Raw genomic sequence first — 15,253 nt, 5'->3', positions numbered from 1 at the left:
TTGAAGCCCCTCACAGGCAGGGATGGATATATTATTTATTGCCTACATCTTGTGTGGAATCAATGGATCCTTGTGTACATTCTGAGAAGTGGTGGTGAGTTGTGAATGATGGGAAAAAATATTTTCTATCCACTGAAATAGCAAATGCAGATGCTTATTCCTCCTGTTATTTTTAAACAATGGAATTACAAATAAACAAGTCACCATGAAGATTAACATTTTGAAGACTGATCTGTAAACCATACGCCTGCAGTACACAAAAGCCTGACAGTTTTAGATTTTATTTATACAAGGTCCACACAATTTAAAATTGTCAGAGCAATTGATGAAGATGATTATTTGAAGTGTAGGGTACAAACCCTGTGTCAGTTCAACCGACATGCAGATGAACTTGCGGAATCACATTCTCTATAATAATTTGCTTAATGATTCATAGAATTATGGTGGAAAAACAATCATTAACCGTTTTTAAAAACTTGTTAAAGATGCAGTTTTTGAATTACGAATATTATAGATAAATAATGTGGATTTTTTGTGGATGTCAATTCAAAAGCAAAGAATGATGTTGTTTTCACTTTTAGTGTGAATATCTATATTTAGAGATAGTCTCTATCTCAAACAGCTAACCACAAGTGTTAATACTTGAAAACTGTTCAGTAAAAAATAGAAATAATATGACTTAAAATTCATAAATTCAAAATTAATAAAGAAAATAATGATTTATTTGGCTGGTCATAGATAACTGAGAACGTTAGTCTTAATAGTAAAATGTCTGCAAGTTTAGATTGAGAGACAAGGTTCATTAAAAGTAGCAAACTGCAAAAAAAATAAGTGATGTGTTGAAAAGAATGGCAATCAAATTGCTGCTATTCCTTAGGAATGTTTTCTTGGTTTTTTATTCTTCTAAATTGTATTTTTTATTTTTAGAAAATTAAGCGCTGCAGAGCTCATTCTAATAAAACAAGATATAAATACATATGATTATATATAAAAGTTTATGTATATGTGTGTGAGTATAAATATAGGACAAGATCTTGATAGCCTTCATCACATGGAACAGTGCATTGCAATAGCCCTTCAAAGGTCAAGGAGGCCACCTAGAGAGCTATCAGTGCACAAGAAGTTTCTGGAATCTGACTGGTTGGAGGCTGTAGTAAACTGTCTGTACCATAATCCAAGGCACAATAATAACAAAACAGAAATGTTACTCTCTAGAGGGCAAATATGCTGGAGCACCACATCTGTTGTTGCTTACCAAAAGGTTTTGTGGCTCTGTGGCAGTGGGATGAATGAGGAAGTAGCATTTTCAGCTTATAAAACCATCCCATGCAGTGCAGGAGGAATAAGGAACATCCTCCTTGCACAGAATAAACATCTTCCTGTAGCTGTACTGTATCTGCTAATTACTTGTTTATGAGCACAAAGGAGATAATACCTTAAGCATGATACATGTCTTTAAAAATGCCCTTCCCCCAACCAGACCGTTTTTTGTCAAAACAATGTTTCATGCAAATCCAATGCAATCTCACATGGACAGATACCAACACTGTGCTAACATCTGTAAAACAGGCAATTACAGTCAACCCAGTCTTCCTACAAAACAAGATGGACAGTTTTAAAAAGGGCTGACGGCAGTCATTTTGCAAGCATGAGCTCTAATATTCCATAATTTTTTTCAGATATAAAGTATTTACAACTGTGCATATTCACCCCTACCCCAATCACACGGAGTGGACTGGATTGAGGGATTTACAGTCTCATCTATATATTTGAATAATTCTGCACTTCAACGTGATAGACATATTTTCCAGAGGACAAAGTTTCCCTTGTGGTGTGTTTTGTGGCGTCTAATTGGGCTGGAATGCTTTCAGGTTTCTAAAGCAAGCATTTGCAGATACAAACTAAATGCAAGGTCTACCCAAGAGAACAAACTGCAAGAGCTGCAGTGGATGTTTACTGTTTTGCAAAATCAGGCATTAACAGCCCTTAAGCAATCTAGAAGATATTTAGCTGAATTTTACTTTCTGAGGCTCACTTAGATAAGGGAGAAAGGACGTGAGAGAAATTGCAGGAGGAGGAGCTGATCTGTCTCAAGGTGGAGCTGTATCTTGTATTAAATGACAGTGGCAGATTAAAGCTCTCTGGTGGGGAAGGGCTTAAAGGCTGAGTCAAAAGCCAAGAAGTCTCTTTATTTACGCCTACCTCCCAGCCCCTGGCAATCTGACTAATAACAAACTGAGCTAACAAGAAAGACTAGAAAGAACAGAGAAAACACAGGAGCAGCTTGCATCTAAAAATCTGACAAACCAAGTGATCAAGTCAAGCTCTGCTGAGCATCTTGTTTGTTTACTGCATCCAAATGCTTGCAAACAGTTAACTATATGCAGAAAAGTCAGCCTAGCTGTGAAGTATGCTGTGAATTTTAATTGAGGAAAAAGGACAACTGCTTACAGGATGGTCTGATGTGCACGGCTGCCTGGAAGATTTTTTCAATCGAATGCTTTGTACTTTGTCTTCTGAACAAGGATTTTAACTTTGTGGAGCTGTAGTATTACCAGAGCTTGCAGCAAAGGGAAACTCAGAAGAAAGTGTGCATTTTTCAGAGGGAAAAATTACTTTGCGTGGAAACAGCTGCTCCAACTGTGCATTACTGAGTGTATCGGGGAGTGCTGCTGCTGTACAGGTAAGAAAGACTCCAGTTAGTTAATTAGCTAAGCACATGAGAATTTCATTTCTCAGTACAAGTTGCATTTATTTTTCTGCATGACTTTGTATAACTTTTATATTAAACTATGGCAGTTTATACTGTATTTTAAACAGTTTGCAGGCACATTTATTCAAACTGATTACTGTGTAGAATATGTGTATTAAGGGAATGCTGTATTCAAATCCCTTGAGGGGAGACGAACGGGTGTTTGGTTTTATTTCCTCAAGTACAAAAGTGGTCTTAAATGCGTCATCTGACTGTGATTCCCTTAAGAATTTAATAAAAAATCCCGAAGGCATTTAGAAATTGCTAATTCTTAGCTTGGGGCTTTGAAAATCCTCGACATAATTTTTTTAAAAATAGCTGAATTAAAGCAACTAAACAAATAAACCCCCAAGCATTAGGAAACAAGCTATTTCAATGTTTTAAAACCAAATAAGTTATTATTTAGGAAGCATGCGATGTCTTTGCTGTAAGGTGACTACTTCTGGAAGTATTCAACTTTGCCTCATAGAAAGAACTATGACATTTTTTAGTCTTTTAGAATTCCTACAGGGCTTAGTTACAGTATGCAGTCAGCAGTGACTTACATGAAAGCAGATAAAATGAAAAAAACCTTAAGTTACCATGTGGAATTTGCTGAAAAACCTCACCACATGAAAAGGTTAGTTTTTCAAGTCTTTAAAATTACATTTTGCTGCATTGTGAATTCTTTCAGTTAAATGTTAGTCATCTGTTACATGAGAGCAGTTTTTATTTTACAATAGTAGCCCACTGAGAACTTCATTACATATTTCTGAGTGTTTGGAAAAAGAAAAAAAAACTGCAAAAAGAATACAAATCTCCTATTAATTTTTTGTGTGTGTGTATATATATGTGTGTGAGAGAGTTCTGGCAGTGCTGCTTACAGAAGTATGACGATGATTAAAATGTGAATGTTTTCAAATTGGTTACGAATGTTGTAACTTTCATCTCTGAGAGGAGGGCTTTCATTTTTATAACGTAATTTCTCAATATGCAATAGAATGCAACATGCCTTACAGATTTTTTTTTTCATTTAATTTTTGCTCAGGGACTTTATAAGTGCTGCTTGAATTTGATACAGATTGACGCTGGAATTTCTAATGAGAAAAAGTGTACAGAAATAAAGTTGAATTAGTCATAGAGTAGGTTTGAAGCCAGCAACCGTGTCAAGAGCTTGAATTTTTTTACCTTGGGTCACTGGAGAGGATAGTGATGCATGTAAAGCAAGAATAAGTCTCCAGCATAATATGACCCTAGAATTATTCTGCATACTTCAAAATAACATCTTGACATGGTGTGTCTTATCCAACACTTCTTGGTAAAACAGACTTAAAGGCATATATATTAGCCTTAGGCAGCTGGAGTTCAAGGAGGGTTATATGAGACAACAGAATTATTTGCTCTGCTAAAACAAAGATAAAAGCTCATATTTTTAAGGATACCTTTTCTCACACTGCGAATTGCACTTGCAACTTCTAAACTCATACTTCTACTTGCATTTATGAGGAGCTACTAATGGAGAAAACCAATGCTCCTTTTGTATATGTGTGTGTGTAATACTCATACCACAGCATTTAAGTGCCTGCATGTGTAAATCTTTGCAATCTGTTCTAAGGGAAGCTTTGAGAAATAGTGTTTCTAGTAACCAAGGTGCATTATATTTAAAATATTCATTGATGAGATGCCAGATCATATGGCCACACTGTAAAAATATTCATTCATATACTTGAATTGATCCTTGTAAAAGGTTCTAATCTTTCAGAAACTAACACAGCTGGTTGTATAGTGACATTCTGTATTTCATGTTTCAATAACTTAGTTTGAAAGACTGTAACCTTTATTAGATGGATTACTTAAGAATCTTGCTTAGTTCAGTCCTCAAATAAATAGCACACCCCATAAACATTACTGGTTTTTAAATCACCCATTGCATTTTAAGGGTTTTTTTGGTTATTGTTTACTTTTTTGGAAATGTGGAAATACTTAATTAAAGATTATAAGCAGTGATTTCACTCTACATTGTATATCAAGAGTTACCATTGGTCTTGCCAATTAGGCAGCCTTGACAGAAAGAAACAGAGAATCTTCAAATAGGCTGTAGGACAAATTAATTCAAACTAATAATAAATTACTGATTTAAACATCTAAATTTTGCTTGAGACTCCATAGCTGTATTGTAATGATGCATTTATCAAGTGTTTCAAAGTTTAAGATCAGCTTGTTTAAAGGTGATAATTATATTACATAACATATGGTTGATACTAGTGATAATTTTTAATTTGTAATAAACGGTCTGTTCCATATACACTCCACTGTGGAAATTGAGGATTATAATCATTGGAGGGAGTCTAAAATTAATCTTAAAAAAAGTTTGCCCTTGCTTGCTTGTTTCTTCTGACATGTACTGCATTGTCAGTTCTCTTTTACTTTAACTGTGTGTACAAATTTTTTATATGTATAATATATGCAAACTTTACGCTACTGTGTGCTGTGGTCCCACTTTCACTAAATATCCACACAAATTACAATATATGTGTTAGAATTTAAGAAAGATAATTATTTTTTCTACTTCCTTTTCAGTTTGTGGGTACAAGGATTTCAGAGGAAATACCTTTTGATTTCCATACATAATGCAGAACCAAAGAAAGATTCCCTGTATCCTGACAAAATGGGCTTTTGCTCATAACACATTGTTGATCCAAACCAAATCTTGTTTCTTCTCTTCAGCAGCTGGATAACATTAAGTTAATTTTAGCAAGGTACTCTTAAAATCTGCAGTGCTATGTAGTGACACAAAGGAATGATTCAAAATATTATATTATCTTTGATATAAGTTTCTTGGGACAGTAACTTATTGCTTCTGTCCACTGGCAGTCTATACAGCATATAAATAAAACCAACACACACCTGATTATTTCCTACTTTGGGTATCAGCATGAAAGTACTGAAGATTTTCCCTTATGACTCTATTCATTCAGTACATGAAACTAAATATATATTCTCTAATCAGAAAATAATTCAAGTGTTTTGCATGATATGATATTGTTTGGAAGGTGAAGCAGCTCAATGACCAGCATTAGGACTATTTTTTCTTGCTGTAGCCCCGGGGGAAAAAAAATCCATAAAAACTACTCAAACCCTGTGAAATCATGACTATTATTTTTCTTTTTCTTTTTTTTTCCTTTTTTTTTTTTTTAAATAGAATCTGCTGGACAAGATGAAGCTTTGGATTTTTATTCTATGCTCAGTTGTGGTTGCATCTGATCCTTTCCAGTCACAGCCTTCTTTTTCTTCAGCCAGAGGATCTTGTCAGAGTCTGTGTTCCTGTGAAGAAAAGGATGATACCATGATTATCAACTGTGACAAAAGAGACATCAAGATGATATCAGAAATAAATGTCCCACCATCACGGCCTTTCCATCTTAATCTGTTAAACAATGGCCTGAGTATGTTACACGTGAATGATTTTGCTGGCCTTGTTAATGCTATTTCTTTACATCTTGGTTTTAACAATATTGCAGATATTGAGCCTGGGGCTTTCAATGGTCTTAGCCTTCTTAAGCAACTTCATATCAATCACAATTCTTTGGAAACACTTAAAGAAGATACGTTTAATGGATTGGAAAATTTGGAGTTCCTTCAAGCAGACAACAATTTCATCACAGTGATTGATGCAAGTGCCTTTAGCAAGCTCAACAGGCTTAAAGTGCTTATTTTGAATGATAATGCCATTGAGTATCTTCCTCCAAACATATTTCGTTTCGTGCCGTTGACCCATTTAGATCTGCGTGGAAACCAGTTACAGACACTGCCCTATGTTGGCTTTTTGGAACACATTGGAAGAATACTAGACCTTCAGCTGGAAGACAATAAGTGGGCCTGTAACTGTGATTTGTTGCAGCTGAAGATATGGCTAGAAAACATGCCTCCTCAGTCCATAATAGGTGATGTTGTATGCAATAGTCCTTCAGTTATCAAAGGCAGCATATTAAGCCGGTTGAAAAAAGAATCACTTTGTCCCACCCATCCTGTTAATGAACTTGAAGATCCTTCAGGATCACTGCCCTTGGTTGTAACCACCTCTATCAGTGATAGTCACCTGTCAACTAAGGTGATTCCTCTCCTGAAAGCTCCTACTAAAGAACCAAGTTTAGTGCTTCATACTTCCAAGCCTACTACGTTTCCAGGAATCTCTTGTCCCGTCCCTTGTCACTGCACCAGCCATATGCTCTCAGGAGTTCTTATGCACTGCCAGGAGCGAAATATTGAAAGCTTGTCTGATTTAGGACCCCCTCCTCCAAATCCTAAAAAGCTTATCCTAGCTGGAAACATTATTCAGACGTTATTGAAATCAGATCTTGTGGACTATTCCAGCCTGGAAATGCTTCACCTGGGGAACAATCGCATTGAGATCCTTGAGGAAGGTTCCTTTATGAATCTGACTAGACTACAGAAATTATATCTCAATGGCAATCATCTTACAAAGCTAAGTCAGAATCTCTTCCTTGGCCTTCAGCACCTTGAGTACTTGTACCTTGAATATAATGCCATCAAAGAAGTTTTGCCAGGGACATTTAATGTAATGCCAAAACTGAAAGTCCTCTACCTAAATAACAACCTTCTGCAGGCTTTGCCACCCCATATCTTTTCAGGTGTTCCCCTCACCAGATTAAATCTGAAAACAAACCAATTTTCTCATTTACCTGTGAGCAATGTATTGGATGAACTGGATATGCTGGTACAAATTGAACTTGAAGACAATCCTTGGGATTGTACTTGTGATTCAGTTGGACTGCAAAAATGGATACAAAAATTGAGTAAGAATACCATGATGGGTGATATTTTTTGTAAATCTCCAGGACACTTAGCAAAAAAGGAATTGAAATCCCTAAACAGTGAAGTCTTGTGTCCAGGTTTAATAAACAGCCCTGCCCTACCAACTCATGCCAGTTTTGTAGTGGTGACAACTTCTTCTCCTACTGCCAACACCGCAGACACCATCCTGCGGTCCCTTACAGATGCTGTCCCACTTTCTGTTCTAATATTAGGACTGCTCATTGTGTTTATAACTATTGTATTTTGTGCGGCAGGAATAGTTGTTCTTGTTCTGCATCGGCGCCGAAGATCCAAAAAGAAACAAGTGGATGAACAAGTGAGGGACAGCAGCCCAGTTCACCTTCAGTACAGCATGTACGGGCATAAGACAACACACCACACCACGGAACACCCAGCTGCGACTCTCTATGAGCAACGAATAGTTACCCCCATGGTTCAGGTGTACCACAGCCCGTCCTTCAGCCCCAAACATACGGAGCAGCAACAGGAGGAGGGAAGTGCGAAGGAAGCTAATGATTGCAAATATCTTCGCCGAAGTCTCCTGGAAAGAGAGAACAGTTCACCACTTACAGGTCCAAATGTCAAATACAAGGCTACAGATCAATCTGCTGAATTTCTGTCTTTTCAGGATGCTAGCTGCTTGTATAGAAACATTCTTGAAAAAGAGAGAGAACTTCAGCAACTAGGGATCACAGAGTACCTACGAAAAAATATTGTCCAGCTCCAGCCTGACATGGAAGTTCGTTATCCTGGAACACATGAAGAGCTGAAGCTAATGGAGACACTCATGTACTCCAGGCCAAGAAAGGTTTTTCTAGAACAAACTAAAAATGAGTATTTTGAACTCAAGGCTAATTTACATGCTGAGCCTGACTATCTGGAAGTCCTGGAGCAGCAAACATGAAGTAGTAACACATTGGGCTGGGGCCGAATTTCTGTAATTTTATTTTAAGGTGGAACCATTGTAAATAAAAGTGCCTTATAATAACATGTCAACAGTCAGAACTTAAGCACAGCAGTAATCCTAGCAAAGAAAAACTCAGGGATCACTGTGGGAAGCCATGGGGTTGTGGGCAGGCAATATGTCACACCCCAAGTTTAACAAGAAATTTGTGTGATTGAACTGTGGGAGGAAGATTGCTTATTGCACTACTCCTCATCATTTCAAAAAAAGGTGTGTATGGAACTCTCCGTTCTGTTCTCTGTTTTCCAATCAATGGAAAAAATGTTCATTACCCTTACACCTTCTTTTTCCCCTCCATTTATTTAGATTCCTTAAAAAAAAAAAAAACCTTACAAGAAAACTCCAACACCTGTGTTTGTATTTATAACATTAGAGTGTATTTGTTAGGTTAGTACATGCACTGCATACATGACCACTGTCTAGAACTACACCTGACATACCTTTATAATAAATATGAAAAGAGTTGAAATGTTGTCATACTAAATGTCAGTTAAAAAAAAAAAAAAGATATTTTTGTGTATTCACCCAGAGCCTGCAAATATTTAAATATTTTACACCGAACTTCATGTGCATTCTGTATCAGTATGTGGAAGGAAAAATATGTAACTATGTTTACCCAACATCTTCAACAAAGAAAACTGCAAGCCTTTTGCTACTTTCCCTATCTGATAGCTTTACCTAAGTTTGGACAATCTTTTCTTGAGCTGCTGCTATAAAATATTGTGCATCACTGGTGTTTCAACTCATAATCCTGGGCAATTTGAAAAGCTACTGAGAATCAGCTGTAAATATGTTACTGTGTTTAATAAGTTTGATTTTTAGATATATATATATATATATATATACATATGTATATAAATAACTTCTGTGCTGGCTTTAAATATTCTTGAAGGAAATGAGTTTGCTGTGGCTAGGAATTTCCAAGGACAAATAAAGGTCCTTTCCCACCCTACCAAAAACAATGCTCAGACAGAATAACTACAACAATACACACATGAGGAAGAATAATAGTATTTAGTTATTTGTACAAAAATATATTTTCTGAAATTAGAAGAAAATAAATTGTTGTGGGAAAAATAGGTTAGAAAAACGTAGAACACTGCAGGATTATTTTTGCAATGAATTCTCACTAGATTTATATTTACTATTTATTCTGTATAATTTTGTATTTTTTTTTTTTTCTCCAACTCACAAGAAAAGAAAAAGCTTATTCCTGGCTGATTTTCAAGCTAATCAAGGAACTGCTCTCTATTAATGAAAAAGAAATAAAGACTTTTTAAAATGTCTTTTTCTTAAAGGTTACTTTTTAAAGAAGGCAGCAACTTCTATATGCACAAGTTTAAAACTATTTGGGAATTAAACACAATGGTTCTCACTCCTGTCATGGGGACAGAAGCATCTTATCCTGAGTGCAGTAAGGCCATCCAATTTCTGTGCATGACTGACATGGTGCCAAAACAAAATTTCTGACCTGTATTTATCTTCCTCTAAGCAAATCTTTTGTAAACTGACTATGCATGAGGGTTTTTTTTCTAATTCCTATTTGTAAAGTGAAAAATCAGCTTAATTACTACATGTATACATATGTATGCTAAATTTAGCATTGAAGTCTTGATAAACTCAAAGTAAAAAGATATATTCTTTAGTTCAAAATATGGTTCATGTCTTACCTATTTGTATTTACAAATGAGAATTCTTCATATTCTGCTACATAAGTTTCTGACAGAAAAAATTACTGTATTACATATGAAAGTCAGATTCTCAGTTCTTTCAAATTTGCATAGACCTAACAACTTTTATGGTGCTATACTAATTTCTGTATTTTGAGGATCTGACCACACTTTGTCTCTGTTAACAAATCAATTTCCATATTAATATTTTTGAGGTGTTATCAGTTTGTAATGGAAGTAAAACTTGTTGGCTTACAAAAATCAAAATTTCAGTTATTAGAGAATAAGTATTATTTCCTCTTTCTATATCTGAGAATAATTTATCCAGAAAACCTGTCTATTTTGGAAGATTATGAAGAGTAAATGTGGTGACAACATATTTGTTTCATTGCTATTTTTATTCCAGACAAGGAAAGAAAATATTAAGTGTTGCTTGCGTATGTAAGAGTGAGACAAAAGGGAAAATGCAGCTGCAATAACTTTGAATTAAATTAGTTGTATAATGTTATTTTAGATATACTTGCATATTCAAGCACATGTGAATGTGCTTCATGGACATTCCATAGAACCTATGGAAACCCATGCATGGATGTGGAGGAGCAACTGGAGGGCAGGTGAGATGGCTGAGGGCATCAAAATGACACTAGATGTCTTCATTTAAAGAATTTAGTTTCACACAGGAAAAAATTCAAATAAATTAATTTTATAAAATAATCAAATGCAGTTAAAATTTGGATTTATTCGATGGAAAGAGCACTAGAATGCTTTGAATACTGAATCAGACCCATTGAATTGTTCTTTTTCAAATACTCAGAGATCTCAAATTAGTGTAGAGAAAAGAATTGGAATAAAAATGTAAATGGTACTCAATAGCAGAGTTTATTATTTCAGTGTCTTTGATTTCAGTAGTTATTTCCAAATAAAAAATGTGTGTAAAAATAACACCCTGCAATTGGCAAGATACAGGGAAATGATGATTCAAGCCCTCAGGTTTAGATTTAAGAGAAACAGTTTCAGACTAAAGACAATTGCCACATGCACAGATGTCGCTTTGGTAAGCTGCTAACAGTTACTTGGCAGAATGCTGAGGACAACTGTGTGGCAAACATTCTTCTCTGTTGCAGTCTCAAAGCATCAGAAAGAAGACTGAGCTAAATTAATGTCAAAGCAAGTCAGATACAGCTGTATCATCAGGATTAAAGAGACCTTTACCATTTAGCTTTCCTTCAGAAGGGAGATTCATGCCTTTCGCTTTATAATGACAACTGTGCTCTGTGGCAGTCTTAACACCGCAAGTGGCTTGGCAGTATCCAGGAATCACTAGGATGTGGCTCGCTGTCCACTTTCCTATCATCACGTTGCCTGCTGGACTGCCATGTAGTGAGAGTTTGTATAATGAGAAGAGAGGGGTCTGCCTATTGCCTTACATTCAGATAGTGATTTTTCCATCTATGAGGAAACGTTACACTGCTGTAACAAAAAGGGACAAAAGTATGACCTTATATGATTATTCTTCAGCTGAAGAAAGCCATTGTCAGCTGATAAAGATAAAACTGTGACATAAGAAAGGCATCACATAAGAAAGAAGGATGTGATATCTATTTCTAAGGTTCCTTGGAATATTATAACTACTGGAAATGTGTTGTTAGTATTATTGATGTTTGCAGAAAGTTGGGAAGGGTATTCATAAATTTTCTTGTTAAAACCCTAGTGTCATTTTTTTTTTTTCAGTGACAGGCACAGTTAAGTGGTTTGATACATTTTTACTTAGCTAGAATAATGGAGGTTGGAAGGCAAAGCATGTTTGACAGTGTGCAACAAAGTGGATCCATTTTTCTTCTGTCAGCATGATAGTTTAATTGAGTGCGAGAACAGTGCTTCATCAAGCACACTGATGTAAGTGGCAGTTATGTTATTGTTGCTAGGGTACCTCAAGGTAACCAATACTACCATTTTTTGCCTCACATTTGAGTGAAGAAAATATATTAAATAACACTACAGACACATTCGCTAAATAAACATATTAAAACAATTCATTGCACTTTTTTATTTTAAACTGTTCTTATCTTTTCAACTTTATAAAAGGCAAATGTATTTCTCTTTCTTATTCTTCCTGCTACAGGTCATTTTCACAAAGACTTTTAGTACTGGTACTTGATAAAATTGCTTTCAGTGAAGCCTCTCCAAGTTTTTAAAAAGAAATAAAACCCAACGTCACACTTAAAAAACCCTATCAAACAAAGACTGTAAATTTACACATCAATTAGGGTGTTTGCCTATTCACAAAATGGCCTAAAATTTTTTTACATTGTTTTCCATTTAAATGACAGATCAACCTTCCCATCATCTATTCCACACTGAAAGTTAGTTTGTACTTATTTTCAGTGATGTGTCAAACCTATTGGATTTGAATACAATCCATTTTAATTTGTAGTCATTGTTTCTCTGATTGAAATCTAAGGATCAGGTTTCAGCCCCTCTTTGCATGACAAAAATGTTCCCTATATGACTCCAAATGGAAGTTGTTTACAATGTACCACTTACTACCTACAAAGAGGTTACTAATTGTATAGTATGCTAAACTGAAGAAATAACTTTGACCAGAGTGGGAAACCACACCACCTTAGAAAGATTCATTTCTTGTCTGTTAAAGAAAAAATGGTATTTACCACAGATAAGACATTATTTCACAGGATAAAGTAATAGTGGCAAGGGGAAAATGGAGACTGAATCTCAGTCATCACCAGAAGGAATACTGGATTATCATTCTGAGGATGCCAATGTCTACAGCAATATATTTTATCAGTCACACCAAAACAATCTGCAAATTTCATGTAGATGTACTGAAATCATCATGACATTAAAGGCCAATCAAACACTTAATTCAAAAGATCAGAAAGTTTCATAACTTTCCCTAACACAGAATACCAGCATTTCCATTAATGAGTTTCACACTTAGCCATAGACTCACCTCTGGCATTACAATCTGTTGCAATAGAAATCTACTCCTCGGAGAGATTTTTCAGTGTATATAATGCCTTCAGTGGTGAGTTCCTCTGGGACCTGATGATTGGTGCACCACTGGGGATTTGAGACAGGGAAGATAATTTTGTATTGTAAGTCAAAAGCTGTCTTTTTTTTCAAATTTCTGAAGTTTATGATATTTTTGATGTCGTTTGAGGAGCTGGTATCAAATAATTTTGTTTCTTAAAACAGAAGGGAGCTGTAGCTGGAATCAATATGGTGAAGTTAATCTCCATACTGAAAAGATAAAGCATGGTGTTTTCTTTCCTGCACATCTCCTAACAGTCAGCCTTGGCTTTTTGACACGAGAGAACAAATTCTAAAGAGCCACAGTCTAATGGAAAGCAGCCAACCTTGAGGAAGAACATTAAAGGCCAGATGCTGTTCAGCTCTATGAAAGCAAGATGCGATGAAGATTTTTTTATTTTATTTATTCAGCTTCACCAAGATGGAGTGCAAGTACATGCGCACAGCACATTTCATAAAACATTTACCAAAGTTTCATGTTCTAAGACATTAACTTCAAAACATTCACAGTATGTGAATATTACTACTGGAAGGACTACTTCTACTTGATTTTTACTTATAATTTATGGAATGGGATGTTGGAATACAGAAAAGAAGAAACAATATGGTTTCTTGTTTCAAGGAGAAATGTTATTTATTGTAACTTCAGCTGTTTGTTTTTGTAGAAAAATTCATCCAGATTATTTGTTCAGATAATTTTTTAACAAGTTGAGAATTTTTTTAAGTTCTTCTAGTTGTAATTATTTACCAAATAAACTACAGAAGAGTAGATAAGTAGTTTCTTAAATAGAAAGAAATCTGAAGCCTTTTATGTACAAAGAAATCCTATAGAATGCTATCATAAACCTGCTTTTTAAAAGAAATGATGAAATTTATTTTGTCAGGTCATAAAATTTAGTATTATTTTTAGTTTCATGTTAAGAGACAGCTCAGAGTTTTTCCATTTTTCAAAATTCAAAGCCAACATAACACTTTCATAATGACACGTATTTGGGTTAAATGCATATTAAAAAGTTCCATTCTAAGACATATTAACAAAAAACCCACTTTCAAATATAATCTGCTACTTCCTCTCATTTTCCCTACTGAAATGATGTCATGTACTGTGCAAAAAAAAAAAAAAAAAAGTACATTTCCTGGGCAAAGAGACCAAACTAGAAAAATTCTCTTGTATCTTTGTTTCATATGCTTTTTGCAGAGTCGAGTATCATGGATTCCCATCCCTACAGCACAGTATATTTACATGGTTCATATGGCATGCAAAATGGAAGGATTTGGCCTAACTAGTAGACTATGCAAACATGCTCTTTTGTAAGTTGAAGGCTGTTGCCACTGCACTTTTAAAAAGATCTTGTGTGTCAAATACCTTTTAGATATATCTGTTAGATCAGACCCCGCAGTTATCAGATATTTACGAAACTTGGTAAGATGCAAGATTCCAGGCTGCCAGTTCTGGCCTAGTTTATGGGAATCCAGACACCCTGGAATTTTTGGTATTTGGAGGACAGTGACAAACGTCCATCATTTTTTACAGAGGAAAGGTTCTTGAGCAACTGTTAAAGACTTTGATTGCTTTTCTCATCTTGCTTGAGGTGTTCAATGTTCCTCAGTGTGGTATCGTATGACTTACATATGAACATAAAACATCACTAAATCAGAAATCTACCACTTTGATGCCATTATTCCCAAAAGGTAAATGTTTCCATGAGGTAATAATGAAATGAAGATTAATATTTCGAGATTTTAATTGCCTCGTGTTACGCAAGTGTCATTAAGTAATATATCACTTCAGGAGAGTTGGGGGGGAGGTGGCGTTGCTGTCTATTGACCACTCACTCACTTGGATTCCCTGAAGGGAGATGTTGTGCTGAGGATAGCTATCTTCATGCTGCCATACATGATATTATGAAGGCTGAATCATATTCTATAGATTTTGAAGTTGTTGTTTATTATATGCTCTAAGGACTGAAGTTGGACTTCTTGCAGGCTCAGATTCCATGA

The 15,253-nt window shown here is 35.4% G+C and overlaps 1 protein-coding gene across 1 annotated transcript; it reads left to right on the top strand.

Moving 5' to 3' along the window:
- The first annotated feature begins 2,117 nt into the window (after positions 1-2,117).
- Positions 2,118-14,379, top strand: SLITRK6 (SLIT and NTRK like family member 6). The gene is made up of 2 exons (XM_010394053.4): positions 2,118-2,683; positions 5,934-14,379. Exon 2 carries the CDS (start codon positions 5,949-5,951, stop codon positions 8,469-8,471), a length of 2,523 nt encoding a protein of 840 aa, XP_010392355.1. The 5' UTR covers positions 2,118-2,683; positions 5,934-5,948; the 3' UTR covers positions 8,472-14,379.
- The last annotated feature ends 874 nt before the right edge of the window (positions 14,380-15,253 follow it).

Source organism: Corvus cornix, chromosome 1 (assembly GCF_000738735.6).
Source record: "Corvus cornix cornix isolate S_Up_H32 chromosome 1, ASM73873v5, whole genome shotgun sequence".
Taxonomy (NCBI): domain Eukaryota; kingdom Metazoa; phylum Chordata; class Aves; order Passeriformes; family Corvidae; genus Corvus; species Corvus cornix.
The sequence above is the reverse complement of the archived record's forward strand: the minus strand, read 5'-3'. Positions and strand labels throughout refer to the sequence as shown.